This window comes from Coniosporium apollinis (genome assembly GCF_000281105.1).
Source record: "Coniosporium apollinis CBS 100218 chromosome Unknown supercont1.71, whole genome shotgun sequence".
NCBI classification, from domain to species: domain Eukaryota; kingdom Fungi; phylum Ascomycota; class Dothideomycetes; genus Coniosporium; species Coniosporium apollinis.
Window position 1 is genome coordinate 19705 of NW_006913333.1, and position 16873 is coordinate 36577.

The 16873-nt window shown below is 54.2% G+C and overlaps 6 protein-coding genes across 6 annotated transcripts; 2 read left to right on the forward strand and 4 right to left on the reverse strand.

Annotated features, from left to right (window-relative positions):
- Nucleotides 1-1665: 1665 nt before the first annotated feature.
- On the reverse strand, nucleotides 1666-2691 carry W97_08956 (uncharacterized protein; the record flags this gene model as incomplete). Its single annotated transcript, XM_007786823.1, has 1 exon — nucleotides 1666-2691. The coding sequence occupies one exon, from the start codon at nucleotides 2689-2691 to the stop codon at nucleotides 1666-1668; it is 1026 nt and encodes a 341-aa protein (XP_007785013.1).
- A 1300-nt stretch (nucleotides 2692-3991) lies between these two features.
- W97_08957 (uncharacterized protein) lies at nucleotides 3992-7346 on the forward strand (the record flags this gene model as incomplete). Its single annotated transcript, XM_007786824.1, has 6 exons — nucleotides 3992-4142; nucleotides 4195-4286; nucleotides 4699-4956; nucleotides 5009-5656; nucleotides 5712-6798; nucleotides 6859-7346. The coding sequence occupies 6 exons, from the start codon at nucleotides 3992-3994 to the stop codon at nucleotides 7344-7346; spliced, it is 2724 nt and encodes a 907-aa protein (XP_007785014.1).
- A 1054-nt stretch (nucleotides 7347-8400) lies between these two features.
- On the reverse strand, nucleotides 8401-9033 carry W97_08958 (uncharacterized protein; the record flags this gene model as incomplete). The annotated part of the gene is made up of 2 exons (XM_007786825.1): nucleotides 8401-8503; nucleotides 8567-9033. The coding sequence occupies 2 exons, from the start codon at nucleotides 9031-9033 to the stop codon at nucleotides 8401-8403; spliced, it is 570 nt and encodes a 189-aa protein (XP_007785015.1).
- A 301-nt stretch (nucleotides 9034-9334) lies between these two features.
- On the forward strand, nucleotides 9335-11113 carry W97_08959 (imidazole glycerol phosphate synthase hisHF; the record flags this gene model as incomplete). Its single annotated transcript, XM_007786826.1, has 3 exons — nucleotides 9335-9457; nucleotides 9520-10965; nucleotides 11024-11113. The coding sequence occupies 3 exons, from the start codon at nucleotides 9335-9337 to the stop codon at nucleotides 11111-11113; spliced, it is 1659 nt and encodes a 552-aa protein (XP_007785016.1).
- Nucleotides 11114-11471: 358 nt separating this feature from the next.
- Nucleotides 11472-13205, reverse strand: W97_08960 (uncharacterized protein; the record flags this gene model as incomplete). The annotated part of the gene is made up of 2 exons (XM_007786827.1): nucleotides 11472-13015; nucleotides 13148-13205. The coding sequence occupies 2 exons, from the start codon at nucleotides 13203-13205 to the stop codon at nucleotides 11472-11474; spliced, it is 1602 nt and encodes a 533-aa protein (XP_007785017.1).
- Nucleotides 13206-14284: 1079 nt separating this feature from the next.
- W97_08961 (uncharacterized protein) lies at nucleotides 14285-16690 on the reverse strand (the record flags this gene model as incomplete). The annotated part of the gene is made up of 2 exons (XM_007786828.1): nucleotides 14285-16551; nucleotides 16615-16690. 2 exons carry the CDS (start codon nucleotides 16688-16690, stop codon nucleotides 14285-14287), a joined length of 2343 nt encoding a protein of 780 aa, XP_007785018.1.
- Between the last annotated feature and the right edge of the window lie 183 nt (nucleotides 16691-16873).

Here is a 16873-nt window from a genome sequence, read left to right on the forward strand (position 1 = left end):
CGCTTCGGAGAAACTCGAGACAAATGAAGAGAATGCACATCGTCAGAGGGATTTGAATTGACTCTCGATCTTGGGAGAGGTGCTCGACAAGATGCTTCATGGCTTGATTGTGATGATGTAGAGCAAAGTTGCTGTCGGTGGCAGGCAGGCTTCCGTAGCGGCTTTCCAAAGCTTCACATTGATCGCGGTGTAAAGAGCCAATAGCCATCATCGCGTGTCGTATTGGTGGTTTTACGTGACCAAGCTGGAGTATAAGACCGCTCCAGAATGGAGCGTCGAAATATCCCGAGAGCTGCGGAGCAGTACATTTGTGAAAGAACTCGAGTGATTGCAGCTCCTCCGCTGATATCGAGAAGCTTGGGAGCTGCTTATTTGGTCCAGCATTGTGCGCTGAACAAAGGTTCTGTGAAGGCTGATAGCGTGCTCCATAGCCATCACATTTCCGTCCAGTGCTGGTGCATCTATAGGAACTGTCAGCGCTGCCGCAGTTGCAACACTCAACGCGTTCTAGAAGGTATGTAAGCCCGATCGAGGAAGTTGGTCAGTGCAAGACCGAAAGCAACCTGGCCAGTAGATTTTATACGCTATGCATGCGTCAATGGTTCAAGGATGGTTACCTATGACAGTAGGGCTTTCGCTCATCGCATTTGATACGTCTTATTCTGTCTATGATAAGTAGGTAGATCATCCAAAGCTGGAATAGACTTACTTGCAAGTGATACAGCCCGTCCTGACTTTAGGGTGACTTGCCCTTGACCTTTGAGCTTGCATCGCGGCATTCTCAGATGTAAGTCTCATCAGTCCGCTTATACGATCCCCTCTTGATAACCCTATTGTCAGTCCATTTCTATGATAGGGCAGTGGCCCTTCCACAGGAGACAACTTGGCTTCAGTATGATGAGAGCTGATTTAAAGACGGACGCGCATGAAGGTAGACGTCGATGAAGCTTCCCCGCTTCGAGCTGACTGCACTGCCACCCTCGCGCCGTCATCTGCAAATACCCTTGTCAATAACTCCATTGGTCTGAAACAAAGGCTCAAGCAGAAGGGACTACTACAGGATCCTCGTGCGGCTAGTGGTTAGCGCACGCCTTTTACAGGTTACAGGGAATCTCTTGTTACAGTACAAGATCTAGTTGGTTCAGCAGACGCGTCTATTACTTGTCGGCTAATGACTAAGTCAGAATATGCTTCGTAATGCCAAAAAGCTATCTGCAGACTATCTACCGGCTACACTAGGTAGCACGAGAAGCACGAGAAGCACGAAAAGCTCGAGCACGCCGAGCACGCTGTGAGGATATATAGTGATTCACCTCGTTTCGTCTGGGTTCGGACGAAACTGTGACCTTTTAGTTCTATGCGCGGTGGTGCAGCGGTGAATCCTGCAACCGTGACACACGCCGGGTACGCGGGGTAATCGACCAGATCGCGAGCGGCTCGCGAGCTGGATATGAGCTCTGCACGTCTGAGGCCTTAGAGCCACATCTGATGCATCAGATGTGACGAAAACTTTTGCCGATGTAACACTTAAGTAGTTAATTGCATCGTATTACTCTTCTTTCCATCGACTAAAATTCATCGAGCAAATACAAGATACAAGGGAAAGAGCCTGAATGGATCAATATATAAGTAATACCGACTATGCATCTTTTTTCAGACAGTAGCCTAAGGCTCGTACTTCCAGATCGACATCCAGGCAACTTTGATGTGTGGCCTCGACTCAACCGGAATATAGTCATTGTTGAGCTCCGTCTCTATCTGCATCACGTGATACATCGGCTTGTTCGGCACCCTCGTGGTCGTAGTCGCGTCCGTCGGATTTGTTTCTCGAGTCTCTGCGAGCTCGCCGTCGAGAAGGAAGTTGATGCGGTCGGGCATCCACTCAATAGTAGCAGTATGCCAGCTCGAGAAGTTCGCAATGTTGTAAAATCCGTCCTGCCACGGCAGCTCCTGCGAGCGGAACTTGTCACACTCCGAGGATTCGTCCGGGCTAGGCTTCGTGGCATCGCACGTATAGTGGTGGAATGCCGAGAAGCTGTTGTCTGAGAAATCGCCCTCGGGGTAGTCAATCTCGCCGTCATCCGGCCACAAGTCGCTCTTGGGCCACAACAGGTTGGCGATCTTGTAGCCTTCGCCGCCGGCGGGGTTGTCTTCCGGGTATTCGACTTTGAGGCGGACCGTGAAGCGGCCGTAAGTCATCTCGCCGTCAGGACCCAGGACGCGAGGCGTAAGAGCGGCAACGTATGGCCGTTCCTGCTCCCACGGCAGGTCTACCAGCTCTGGCCATTCGTTCTGCTCAAGTCTGCCATCCGGGCCGAACTGGGGGCCGTCGCCCTTGTGCGGGGCGATGTCCAACACGCCACTGGAGACCGACAGAGTGTTCGCCGGAGAGTAGATGCCTCTACGGGAGGTGTCGGCGACGGGTACCTGGCCCGGATTTCTCTGATCGAAGTCCCAGTTTGCACCCCGTGCTTTCCATTTGTCGTCGTACTTGGCTACGAACTCGCCTAGCGCCGCGTCGAGGAGGAAGTCTTCCGTGAAAACCTGCTTCCATGGGCCGAAGTCGCCTATAGGAAGGTCCTCTCCGGAAGAGTCGGCTGCAAAAACCTGTCCGGCTACGGCAAGCAGACCGTATACTGCGATGGCCACACCGCGCCGCAGCGTGATTTTCATTCCTTGGTCGCCAGTCATCTTTGAAGCTCTGCGCAACTGGCAAATCTTCAAGAGGCAAATCTTCAAGAGATTGACAATTAACAAGGGCAGTAGAATAGTTCGATTGGTAAGTATGTCTGCTGTTACAGCAAAAAGAGGGCGTTCAACAACAGAAAAGACAATCTTATATACTAAAAGCAATGGTATGGGAGTAATTAGGCGTCTCGTTACTAGACTTCTCAAAGCCGAATCCCAGAAGTTGAATATGAAATCCTGCTTGAAACTGAGAAGGACATGGAGGACCCCGGACCTGCCGTGCAACCAAGGGTCTAGTATCTGCGATCTTAGTCCTTAATATCTAGGGCATGACTCACATTGAACGCTCTACTCGTGGCCGTGGTGCCTAGAGTTAGAGTCCAGGTGCCACTGAGCAGCTCCTGCCAAGAAAACCAGCCTTCGGCATTCGAAACTGGCAAGGACGGTTCTCTGTCTGACAGGGCCTCCGTACCGACCCTACCATGCTTGTGATAACTTTGAAGGGATTGTAGATGTGAAACGCCTGAGCGAAGGCTACTCAATCATGACGTCAGTGTTGATTCTTTTGTGTGTAGATGTCAGTGGTATCGACATATCTCCTATCGGTCGTAGATGGGAAAGTTTGGTACTGCGCCGCAGCGCGACACTTAGTGGCTGCCTAAGCTCAGTACTATTGAGATCGTGATGTCTACTAGCAGAGGTGATACGTCTATTGACGCTTGTCAAGGATGGGGCGCATGAGCAGGTGGTACAGAATGCCTCACAAGCCGGCCACCCTCTGCAGCAGAAGATTTTGCAGTCGCTTGCTGAGACGAGCGGAAGGTCGCTGTGGGCGTAGGGCTTGCCGGTGTTTCAAGGAGCGAGATCGTCATATCCTCGAAACAAACAAAAGGAGTTATGCAGGATGCCAGTTCTACGGCGTGAGCCGTCGTCTTGCCTGAGGATCCCGCGAAGCCCAGACCTTGGATGCGACCTTAAGATTTCGTGCAAAGAGTTGCTTCGGGCAGGTGCCTGAGCCGCCATGCAGATATTTGCATGGAAGGCGGGCCGCACAAGGTCGGTTCGTGCACCCCTGCATCCTGTAACCACGTCTCTGGTAAAACATCAGTCCGCGACCAATCTAGGTCTGTTTGTTCGAATGTTGACTGACGGAGGACGTGACTTACGAGGGAGGAACGGTGGCCATGGCTTCCCCAGCTGAAGCTTAGGTGAGAATATCTCACTCTATCCGACGCGTCCCGAAGTGAAACACGACGCGTCCTCCCGCTGCACCTGCTTCTCCAAGGGCACCACCGTAGCCACCATGGCGCCACTGCCGGAGGTGGCATCGACAGTTAGTCAAGAGCGCGACTTTCACCACCCCTACCAGCCGTATGACATCCAGAAGCGATTCATGAGCGCGTTGTACGACTGCATCGAGGAGGGCAAAGTAGGCATATTTGAGTCACCTACGGGTGAGTAAGGCCGAAAAGAAGCAGCTTACTGGGCTTCGCTGATAATAAACAGGCACGGTAAGATTATTTTCTCGCTTTACCTACCCGCATTTCAAAGAGAGAGGACCGAGCGGATCCCAGCCGAATGGACAGGCTCATATCCAAGTAACATATTGCTCTTTCGCTTCACCCAATGCAGAAGCTGCCTCGAGACAGTCCGGCGATTGGCATCACTGGCCTTGATACTTCCTACCAGAGTGATGTCAATGTTCCAGATACGAAGGTTTACATGCCTCTCAGCAATGTGTCCTGAGTCGGTGGCCGACTTCATGCCTTGACTGAAGCGAATGGGTCGCAACCGTCGCTACTGAACCCACATTGGCGAACGAGTATGGCCCGAGGGCAATGTAGAAAACCATCGCGTTGAAGAACATCTAGCAGATGGTATGGCCATCGTTCTGTATTGTGGGCTCGAACAGTAGCATTCCACCTTCTTCAGTCCCTCCATGCTCTGTGTTCCATTCCGCAACATACTCAACGTTTTCCATTTTCTGAGACACTAACACAGCGCAACCAGGGGAAATCTCTAAGCCTGATCTGCGGTTCTCTGACGTGGCTGCGTGACCACCAAAGGAAGGCGTTCGAGGAGGACCTCTTAGCCGAAACAGCGGATGACGGCGAGCCGGAATGGATCATAGAGCATGCTCGCGAACAAAAGCGTCAGGCGGCGTCACGAGAGCGTGCTGACCTGGAAGCTCGTCTCGCGAAAATTCGTGCCAAAGAGAAGCGGCTCAAGGAGCGGTACGAGAACGGGGAGCCGACGCGCAAAAAACAGGTACCAACATTCATCCGTTTCTTGCTTTTACACCGGACACTCATAGAAGCAGAGGACGGCTACGAGCGCATTCGTCTCGGAAGATGACCAAGCCCGATTTACCCTCGAGGACTACGAGAGCGATGACCATGCAAATCGGAAAGCGGACGCCGCTACAAACGCAGATCATGGGCTTTCCGCCGAGACTCAAGCGTTGATGAGCAAGCTGGGGATGCCCACTGCAGGAGCAAGCACAGAAGACACCGAGGCGATGGACGAGCTCAAGATTTTCTATTGCTCAAGAACGCACTCGCAGCTTACACAGTTTGCGGGTGAGCTGAACCGTGTCAAGATGCCGCCAGCGCTGACCATGGAATCTCATGAGCAACTATCCTGTGGGCCAGCTGCTCAAGTGCACCTTGAGGAGGGATTCAAGCATCTTACCCTCGGATCAAGGAAGAACTTGTGCATCAACCAAAAGGTCAACAAGCTCACCAGCGCAACGGCGATCAACGAAAGATGTCTCGAACTTCAGCAGCCAAAGACGCCAGCGCACGACAGGTGCCCGTATCTGCCGAGAAAGGAGACTGAAGCCGTCGTCAACGACTTCCGCGACCATGCTCTTGCAAAAATTCGGGACATCGAGGATCTCGGAGTGCTTGGAAAGAGACTGGACATATGTCCTTACTATGCGTCTAGATCAGCGGTGAAGCCCTGTGAGGTGCGAGGATAACTGTACTCGTAACTTGTGTGACTTCGGTTGACGTTCAACCCAGATTGTTACCCTCCCGTATCCACTTCTCCTACAGAAGTCCGCTCGCGAATCTCTAGGGCTTTCTCTCAAAGGCCATGTCATCATCATCGACGAGGCACACAATGTCATGGACGCTATTACGGGAATCTATTCAATTTCCGTCTCTCACAGCCAGCTGCAGCGAGCACGAGCACAGCTAGGAATCTACCTTCAGAAGTTTCGCAATCGCTTGAAAGGCAAGAACCGCGTTTACGTTACGCAGATCGTCAGGTTGCTTGATTCGTTGACCAGCTACCTCCAGACAAAGGCATCTGTCGCCAAGGATCTGGAGGGTATTATTCAGCCTGGGGACCTCATGGGCGGCAAGGGTGTCGACCAGATTAACCTGTATAAGCTGATGCGCTATCTGCAAGAAAGCAAACTAGCCCGAAAGGTTGATGGGTACATCGTGTACGCGGAACAGCAGAACAAGTCCGCAGATGCCGAACACCATCCAGGAACGAAAAAGACGGCAACTCATGAGAAGACTGTACCGGTCTTAACACATGTTCAAGGCTTCCTTGCCGCATTGATGAACCCCTCGGCAGAGGGACGCTTCTTTTACTCAAGGTTAGGAGAAGACGGTAGCCTGTGGCTGAAGTACATGCTCTTGGACCCAACACACCATTTCAGAGAGATCGTTGAGCAAGCTCGAGCGGTGATTTTGGCTGGTGGTACAATGTCTCCCATGAGCGACTACGAGCAGCATCTCTTCTCTTATCTCCCACCATCCCGCATCACGACACTCTCTTGCGGTCATGTCATACCAGCTAGCAGCCTTTTCGCCTCGGCTGTGGAGCAGGGCCCAAGTGGGGTGGTCTTCGACTTTACCTTCGAGAAGAGAAGCTCCGAGAAGATGATCGTCGACCTCGGTCTTGCTGTTCTGTCTTTTATTCAGAACATACCTGACGGCGTAGTGATATTCTTTCCTGGATACGCTTACCTCGGGACGTGCATTGCAGTCTGGAAGCGCGCGGCACCTCCATCAACGGTTATGAAGTATGGCAAGACTCTCTACGAGGCCCTTATAGCTATCAAGCCGATCTTCTACGAGTCTCCCAATAGCGCCAGTCAAAGTCCTTCAACCACTTCCTCCAACTCCAACCGCTCGTCCGAAAGTCAAGCCAAAGCAGACTCCCTGCTCACCGCCTACAGTTCAGCCGTCACCTCTCCGGTCACCCCTGGCCGTGGTGCCCTCCTTCTTGCCGTGATTGGTGGTAGTCTGAGTGAAGGCATCAACTTCTCGGATGCCCTGGGCCGCGGTGTTATGGTTATTGGGTTACCCTTTCCCAATCCGCATAGCGCTGAGTGGAAGGCCCGGATGGAATATATCGCCAACAAACCTCCTGGCCCGACCGGAGGGACAAAGGTGAACGGGAAAGAGGCGGCCAGGGACTTCTACGAGAACACTTGCATTAGAGCTGTGAACCAGTGCATTGGGCGCGCGATAAGGCATAAAGAAGATTACGCCAGCATACTTCTGATTGATAGGAGGTACGCCATGGACAGGATACAGGCAAAGTTGCCGGGCTGGATAAAGGAAAGCCTGGTGCAGGCTGGTGGTGTTAGTGAAGTATCGAGCGGGTTGAGGAAGTTTTTCAAAGGGAGAAGGCGGTAACAAGTTTCGCGTCAGAAGAGGATGAGTGAATATGTTGCGACATGACTTAGAGACTTGTAAAAGCCTCGTTCCAATTGCAGGGGACTATCCAAGAGACATGCTTTGAACCTCCCGTCTTGCCAATCCAGGTTCCACCTCGCGAGGACTGTTGCGACAAACACCAACTGTAAACCCCTCTACTTCAGTCTATTGAAAGCCTTCGTGTTACCCTTAACGCTGCATTGTTGCCAGCACCTCAAACATTCCCTCAGTGTGGAGAGCAATGCCAGCAAGCGTCACTTACCAATGGTATCATCGCTCCAAGCTCCCAACAGCTCTGCCTCTCGTCAAACACCATGGAGACCTTTCGAAGCCCACGAGCGCACCGAGCCCCTAACGCGAGTCGAGATGGGAAACCGAGAGCGGTCGATCGATGCACGAGGCCGTTGTTGTAGCGTCGACTCGATCTCCCGTGTCTTCTTCGAGTCACTGATCTTCTTTGTCAGGTGATTCATCCGCGCTTCCTCGCGGATTGTTTTCCGTGTTTTCAGTTGGAGGCCGTAGGCCGTGCATTTCTCAGCGTTGCGAACTAGGCCAACTCAGTTGTATCCTTGGGTGAGGGGTTGGACACAGGATATTGGACGCACCTTTGAGCATCGCTTCACAGGAGGCCTTCAGGTGAGCGGAGAAGGGCATCTTGAGGTTGATGTCGCTCTTGTATGCACAGTCGTTGGAATTTGATGGGAATTGGAGACAGAGATACGGTGGATGACCCTGTTGAGATCTACGGCGATGGAGGAACATCCTGAAGGGTATGAATGAGGGAAGCACGGTCTTGGAATGGCAGCAGCGATGTATACGGGCTCCGCTAACTTACGAAGCAGGTAATGCTGCACCCGCAAAAGAGTTGCGCCAGTTCTGCTTCCGTACTCTCCACTTCCGATGTCGACAAGGCACGGAAGGTACCGCCGATGCTTCGTCCAAAAGCGAGACCCAGCTCCAGCGCCAGTAAATGCTGCAAACCCACTCAAACGCCATAGGCCGGAACGGATGCTCGCTGAAACCAAATCGTACCTCAAGCCATTCCAAGATCAAAGTCGTCCAGCTTGTCGCGATATTTCAGGACATTCCGCTTGATCTTGGAGGAGTCCACCCACGTCACCCAATCTTCCATGTCCCTGTGCCAAGTGTAAGCCACGGCTCGATTTCCCTCCAGTGTTTCTCATAATCCACTGGCTCACCTTGTCACCAGATATGCCGTGTCCGTCACCACTTCGGTCCCCACCCTGACATGGCCCTGCTCTACGAACTTATTCGCCGCCTGAACCGTGTCCGCCATTCGCAGCCGCGTCATGACCACACCCAACCTCCTCCTCGCAAACGCCGACACGGTGACTTTGTGTTCCACATCGCTCAGCTTGCCTTTGCCTCCACCGCCGGTGCCCAGGATGCCCATGTCCCACAGCTTTCCCAGTAGCAAGTCCTCCTGCTTACGGCGCACCGGATCGGAGGGATCGAGGTTGGCGATTCGATGCGCAAGCTGCCGTAGGGAGCCACAGAGGCGGTTGTAAGATGTGTAGTCCGAGGGCTTGGAGATGGCGTAACGACGCAGGACGACGGCATCGCGGTGCCGGTTATCGGATTTGTAGGTGGTGAAGTCGACCTTGCGGAGGAGCTTTTGCTCGTGGTGCTTGAGTCTGCGGACCATTTTGTCGCCTGAGGGGGAGAGAGTGAGGTGCGTGAGGGGTTTGGGATGGCGGAGGAAGTTGGTCGTGATGGATTTTCTGGAGTTGCGGCGCCGTAGGGCTGAAATTTTGTTCCTGTCACCGCCTTTGGAGGGGCATCTCCATGTGCTCCACCACTCACCACTCACCACTCCACCACGTTGACTCATCAACAGGCCGAATTCCCGTATATCTCACAATCGAGGCCTGCCATCTTCTCCTCCATCTGATCTACGCGGACTTTGAGGCGCTCCTGGCCTTTCTGTCCTACTATCCAAAAGCACCATGCCGACCGTCCACTTGCTGGATTATGTGGCCGGCAACGTCCGCTCCCTCGTCAACGCGATAGAAAAGCTAGGCTACACGGTCGAGTGGATCAAGTCGCCAGCCGACGTGTCAAAAGCTGAAGTATGGCCCTACAGGAACGCAATCGTAAGACAATCGACTGATCCTGACAGACGCCCATGTAGAAACTCATCCTCCCCGGCGTCGGCCACTTCGGCCACTGCCTCACCCAATTCGCGTCGGCCGGCTACGTCGAGCCCATCAAAGCACACATTGCCGCCGGCAAGTCGTTCATGGGAATCTGCGTCGGATTGCAAGCGCTGTTCGAAGGCTCCGAGGAGAACCTCGCCGTACCAGGCTTCGGCTTGATTCCCGGGCAACTGAAGCGCTTCGACGACCGGGACAAGAGCGTGCCGCACATAGGCTGGAACTCAGCAAACACCTCGGCAACAGGCCAGGTGGCGGAAGAGAGCCTATATGGATTGCGGCCGGATAGCAAGTACTACTATGTCCATTCCTATGCCGCGCCGTACCGGGAAGGCGAGCTTGAGGCTGCCGGGTGGAGCGTCGCAACCGCGCGCTATGGAGACGAGAAGTTTGTGGGCGCCATAGCGAAGGACAATGTGCTTGCTACGCAGTTCCATCCTGAGAAGTCCGGCGCGGCTGGCCTTCGCGTCTTACGAGCTTTCCTCAATGGCAGGAAATCCGAAAAGCTCTCTTCGAGACCTGAGGCGGAAGCGGCTAAAGAAGGTCTTACCCGTCGCGTAATTGCCTGCCTCGATGTCCGCACAAACGACAACGGAGACTTGGTCGTCACGAAGGGAGACCAGTATGACGTTCGCGAGAAAGACGGCGTCAGTGCTGGCGGCGCAGTGCGGAATCTCGGCAAACCGGTCGATATGGCACGCAAGTACTACGAGCAAGGCGCGGACGAAGTGACCTTCCTAAACATCACATCCTTCCGCAATTGTCCCGTCGCAGACACACCGATGCTCGAGATCCTGCGGCGCACATCCGAGACCGTTTTCGTCCCTCTCACGATCGGTGGCGGCATACGAGACACCCAAGATACGGACGGAACCAAAATATCCGCACTTGAAGTCGCCACGTTGTACTTCAAAAGCGGGGCAGACAAAGTAAGCATCGGCTCTGAAGCCGTCACGGCCGCAGAAGAATATTTCGCCCGTAGCAAACAGTTGTCCGGGACGACTGCCATCGAGACCATCACCCGCGCCTACGGTAACCAAGCCGTTGTCGTCTCAGTCGATCCTCGAAGGGTGTACGTGTCCTCGCAGGACTCAACACCCCATCACACCATCCGCACATCCGTTCCCGGCCCAAACGGCGAAGAGTACTGCTGGTACCAGTGCACTGTCAAAGGTGGCCGAGAAGGTCGAGACTTCGATGTGCATCAACTCGTCACAGCTGTGGAGGCAATGGGCGCCGGGGAAATACTACTGAATTGCATCGACAAAGACGGCACGAACAGTGGATTTGATCTGGAGTTGATCAGGGATGTCAAGGCGTCTATTAAGATTCCTGTAATTGCAAGCAGTGGGGCTGGAAATCCTGGTCACTTTGGTGAGGTGTTTGCAAAGACAACGACCGATGCCGCTCTGGGTGCTGGAATGGTATGTCTTCGATGAGATACGGTTCTATGTTGTTTCCGGGGCTAACACTGAGGTATAGTTTCACAGAGGGGAATATACAGTCAAACAGGTCAAGGAGTATCTGAGAGACCAGGGATTGCTGGTGCGGCAATTTGAGGAAAGCATATAATGTATGAGATGCCGCAGCGTTAGATATAGAGTTGATGCCATCAATACTGGGTATGTCTGTCATCGGTCTCAGAGGTTAACGTAAAGTTTCACGATGCCAGAGGGTGAAGTAGACCCTAAGCATACCGGTCATGTACGGCGGAAGATCAGAATTTTGCGGCGCACTGTCTATTCGCCGGGCGGCTTTGCCTTGATTTGAACGCCCTTCGCCTATCGCAGTAGTGTCATGATGTCTACTCGCCCTCAAGGTTCTATCCCATTCTCAACAAACACGGTATGACGCTAAACATCTTCGCTGTTCCTCAGCCTTTGCGACTAGCGCGGAGTTGTGCTGCGACATCAACTGCAAAATCCTTATCTCATGCCAGGCCTTCGACCTTCCACGCTTTAACGGTAGCATCGCCACCCGTTGACAGCACCTTGTTCTCCTCTACCCAAACAACACCGGTGACTCCATCCTTATGCGCGTTCCCAGCCTTCGTCCTCTTCCCCGGATTCTCCAAGCTCCAGAAAAACACATTAGTATCTAGGCTGCCACTCGCGGCGAGCTTGGATAGAGGGTCCCAGGCGATGCTAGTTATCCTCGCCGTATGCGCCGACCAGCGATCGGTGGCAATACTCCAGTCACTGGTGCTGTAGACGATAATTTTGCCATTGCCAGTTCCAGCGGCCAAGTATGCGCCATTGGACGAGAATGCCAGGGCCGTAATGGCAGCGGTAGCGCGCCGAAGCCCGTCTTCGGGGCCTGTGGGCGACAGACTTGAGTCCGCGGACAGAGTGTATAGGTGGGTGATTCTGTCGTCGCCACCCACCGCCACGATGGTGCCGTGCGCGGCGATGGCGGTGGGTGAGAATTTTGTGTCCGTGGTGGAAGCTTTGAGACTGTTCTTGTAGGCAGTTATTCCGTCGGATGATGCCACTAACACGTTGAAGCCTGATGCGCAGGCGAGACCTTTAGGCTGGGTGGATAGCGACACGGGAGATGAGCTGTAGGACGGTGGCGTTATGGATGTGGATGCAGAGCGCAATGTGTCGTCCCAGCCGACACTGTAGATACTGTCATCATCCGGAGAGGCGGAGAAGCCGGCGACGTAGTTTGTGTGAGCGTCTCCCGAAACGGTGGAGGCGGCACCGGAAGAGATGTCCCAGGCGCAAATGCGGCCTTCGTAACTGCCCGTGAAGAGAGTGGAAGACCGGCTGACGAGGCCTGCGGCTGTGATATTTTTCTGGTGTCCTTGGATAACCCGAGTTGGCTTCGGTGTCCCGTCCACGAGGTAGTTGAGGTTGCCGTCTAGATCGACGCTTACGACCAGCCCGTCGCTGCGGCCGGAGGGCCATACGACGCCAACCTGCTGGTGAGCTATGCTGGTCACGCCCTCGTCGCCCATGCGCCATGTTTGGACTGCTTTGCCAGCTTCGGCGTCCCAGATGCGAACAGTTTGGTCCGCTGAGGCGGTAACGAAGCGTTTCGAGTCCTTGGCCCAGGACACGCCGAATATGCTGCCCGTGTGAACACCCTCGCCGATTTGAGTCCTGGCCTCGCCCGTCTTGCCGTCGTAAAGCCAGATTCTCCTGTCACTACCGACGCTGACCAGACTCGCGCCGTCAGGACTGAAAGCCGTTCCGAAGATAAACTTGTTGTGCTGCCCTCTTAGACTTGTGTTGAATTTGAACGGTGCTCCGTGGTAGAAGACGAGGCTGGTATCATCGCTACCGGTCGCCGCGCGCAGGGGGCGTTGCTGCCGGATGTGAACGCAATTAATCTGAGAAGAGTGCCCAGATATCTCGCCGACACTGTTGCCGCTGTCAGCGGTTATGCAGTGGCCGAAGCGTTCCTTGCCGTCGCCGACCGCGATTATGCGCTGGGAGTCGCCATCCCAGGAGAGGTCGTTTATGCGGCCAGCTATTATATGATATTCGCCTGATTGAACAACGCGTTAGATAGTGCAGCAGCAGGAACAACGAGCCCTCGCCTTGGTTGAGGCTTGTTTTAACACTTTGCCGGCGGGGACTCGAACGTGTACAGCTTATCTACCTGCCTTTGGTAGCGCCCTCCCCCACACAGTCCCATACGCGCACCGTCCCAGAAACATCTCCGCTTGCTACATAGTAGCCCGAGGGCGCGAAGCGAGCAACAGTGGTTTGGGTTGTATGAGATGTGTATTGCTTGCTGACTGCAGGGTTGTCGATGTTGCGGAGGAAGATTGACTTGTTGGACTGTGACCAACATATCAGCTCATGCTGGAGGTGAGTGGATGGTGGTGCGATTCAAGCTGGCGGGTAGTTTGGGGCGGATGCTCTGAAAGGCAGGCATCGATGGAGGTGCCGGTACCCACAGCATAAGCTATTCTCTCGCCCTTTGGGTCTGAAGAGAGCGGTGTAGGCTGGCCGCGTGTGGTCGTGGGCGAGGCGGCCCATATGGCTTCTGCAGAGCTTCAGTATTTCGTGCCCGGCCAGCGCGGTGGACTTGCTATACTCACCTGACGACACGGACATGTCGGCGGCGTTGAGCTTAGTAAAGCGGGGAGCAAAAGGTTCAGCGAGTTGGTTGTGCTACTTTGGAGCTTCACAAGTGCGAGTACTCGAGGTGATATAAATGAGGTAGGCATCAGCAACCGGCGGTGCTATTGGATTCAGACAACAGCCAGCTTGGTACGAACCGCTCGCCTACGCAAGCACGTTTCGTCTCTATTCAGGAAACAATATTGAGATGGCGTTCGTAGCAATTTGTTCTCCACAAGTCTATCCACGCAGCGTCGATCATATTGGGATGTGGTGCTCCAACAAACATCCCCTGCGCTACGCAGATCATCGAATCATATATCAAACACTGTTACGATACGTCCTGGCACTGCTTTCGTACACAGATGGCCTCGAGTCTCATTACTCTCTTTTAGTGGTAATATACAAGAACAAAGGAGCAGTTTTAGTGCAAGCGGAGCCTTTATACTTCTGACAGGAAGCCAGACATAGCCTGTTGGAGCATCTCGTATAAAACCTTAAAAGCCAGTAGCATTTTCTCCCTTCCGAGAACCCCATGATGTCCACTCAGCCGGTTGGAGCAAGACCAGCTACCCTCGTTCGAGCATACTTACTCACCCTCCTCGCCCATCATCACCGCCGGGCACGGAGCCACTTTAGGGACCCACTGGACGCTCGAAGCCGGCGCGCGCTATCCTTCAATACTATCATCTGGCTCACCGTTCTCCTCCTCAGCTGACTCGTCATCGCTAACAACCTCTTTGCTTTTGCGCCGTTGCTTCGTCTTGTATCTGCCCTTATGGGTATCGCCACGATAGAATTGATCCAGCTGTTCCGGATAGATCTTTCGTAGACGCTTCTCAATAGCCTCCAACAGCTCCTTCAGATCTTCGCGCGGCTTAACCAACTTCCTCATCTCCATCCACGCAACCTTCTTGTCCATGATTGTCCACCTACTGTCCGGATTCTGGAGACGAATGAGATGCCAAGGCACATTGTCCTCACTGGCAGCCTCCGATCTTGCGATCTCCTGTAGGATTGCGAGCTTGTCGCCCGGCAGCATCTTGTTGTAGTTGCTCAACCCACACTTCACCCGCCACGACCCCTGTCCCGCATCGACTTCAGGAGTCTTGTGTATAGAGTTGACAGGAGGATTGTCTCGCCGCTTGATGAGCTGTTGCCACTTCGCCATGCACTGGATGCGGCTTCGTGTCCCACCCATCTTCTGACTAACGACCATCCAGTTGAGGTTCGCTTCCGGGTCATCCGTTTTACCCTTCTTTGGCGTTACAGCCGTCTGCTGATTGTCCTGTGCCTGCTCCTCTCTCGCCCTCTCCATTGCTAGCAGACAGTCCTCCACTGTTCTGATAAGCGTGTTCTTCTCTTCCTCCGTCCAATAGTCTCTGTTCTTGACACCAGAAACCATGACGTAGTCCCTCCATCGATCGCGACAGTCGTCGGGCAGTCTGCCTACCATTGCGCCAATCTCCTTCCACCGGTCTGGCTTCAGCTCATACGCCTTCCTTAGCGCATCGTCCTCGTCCGACTCCCATTTCCCACGCTTGGCGTTGTGGTAGCGGCGTTTGCAGAAGCGGTGAACGCTCTGACGGGTGCGGTAGGGCACGGCTGCACAAATGTCGGCCCACATCTCTGCAAAGTCCTTGACGTTGCCGCTTTGAATCATGTCGTTGAACTCGTTCTGGGAAAGGCTGTGGTTGAAGCAGTAGGCCTCGACTGCTTGAGCGATGCGGGTCACTTCGGGCTTTTCGAAGGCTCCGCTGGTAGGCATACCTGCGGGCGGTGGCACCCTGGCGCGTTCTTTTGACGCAGACTCTTGCTCTATGGACTCGTCCTCGACCTCTGGCGATGCTGCTCCTCGGTCCTCTGTTGATAGGGTACTGTTATCTTCCACTGGTTGAACAGTCTCGGCTCTTCGAGCGGACTTTCGCCTTTCCCTGACTTTGCTGTTGTCGTGAGACGTATCATCACCGGAGCGCCGTTTCCGCCTCTTCGTGGTAGGCTGGGATGTTTCCTCCACAGGGTCCGATTTTACCTCGGCAATGATCACAGATGCAGTCGAATCGCGTTTCCGTTTCTTTGGGAGTTTCCCGGGTGGCCTCTCAACAGTTTCTGGCTGAGTGACGTGTTGAGTGGGCGTCTTGCGTTTGCGACTAGATGTTTGCGGCTTCGGAGTGGCTGGAAGACCGACTGTGCTTGGGAAAGGTGTTTCCTCTATCTCTTGCGCAGCTTCATGAACAGAACCCCCCTCATCCGTAGCTCTGCGTTGCTCCTTCGTAGGAGTGATGGTGTGTTCCCCTGCATAGTCTCTCTTGCGCCTCTTCGTTTTCTTCTCTTCCGAAGCAGTCTTCGGCGTCTGTAGACTCGCAAGGGAAGGTTCTACGTGCTCAAGCTGGCTCTTGGAGGCTGAACTTGCACGACGAGTGGCTGATCTAGAGAGGGTGTTATCGGCAGCGGTCTGCGTAGCATACTGGGCCGGTGAAGCCGCGACATGTGAGAAGCTCTGCGGCGTTGCACTCGGAGTCTGCGCGGCCAGCGCTCCTTGACTGTGGAGCTTCAAGGCTTCTGTAGGGTTGCGCCCTTCCTCGGCAGCTTCAGGTGGGGATTTACGCGTTGTAACGCGCTTCACGCCAGAATCGCGCTTCTTTGACTTCTTCTTAGATCCCTTTTCAACCCTGTCCAGGCTGTCACGCGTTTTGGATAGTTTCTCCTTCTTCCTACTTCCGCTGCTCTTCTGCACACTCGCGATGCTGGATTTCCTGCGCTTCGTCTTTGGTGTGATTACAGGCGGGTCGTGCTGGCTTTCGGCGATTAGCTGCGACGAGGCAGCACGGTCATCTTCGTATACGGTGTGGCTGTCGGTGTTGTGAAGGAGTTGTGGAGGATAGGAACTTGACAGTAAGCCTCTCGGCGCTTCAGTCGTGATATCGGTGCCATCATCTACAAAGCCGTCAGTCCTCAGCTAGTAGGTATCGAGACACGGGATTTAATTCTCGTTCTTACCGTGCGTGCTTTCGCCGTCCGACTGCCGTGCGACTTGGGACGAGGTGTTGCCCATTTGTGGCTTGGCAGCGTTCATGGAGGTGAACGACGGCATTGAATGGCGGTGCGGTGGGGGATGGGGGGGAGTCGGCAGCTGCCGGGTATGCAGTTGGGAGATGTGGTGTTGGCTGAAAACGATTGACGTGACCGCGAGGTGAGATGCGCCGGGCTCGCTAAGCCCTAAGGTACCTCCGTACCGCGACCAGCGCGCATCCCGGTC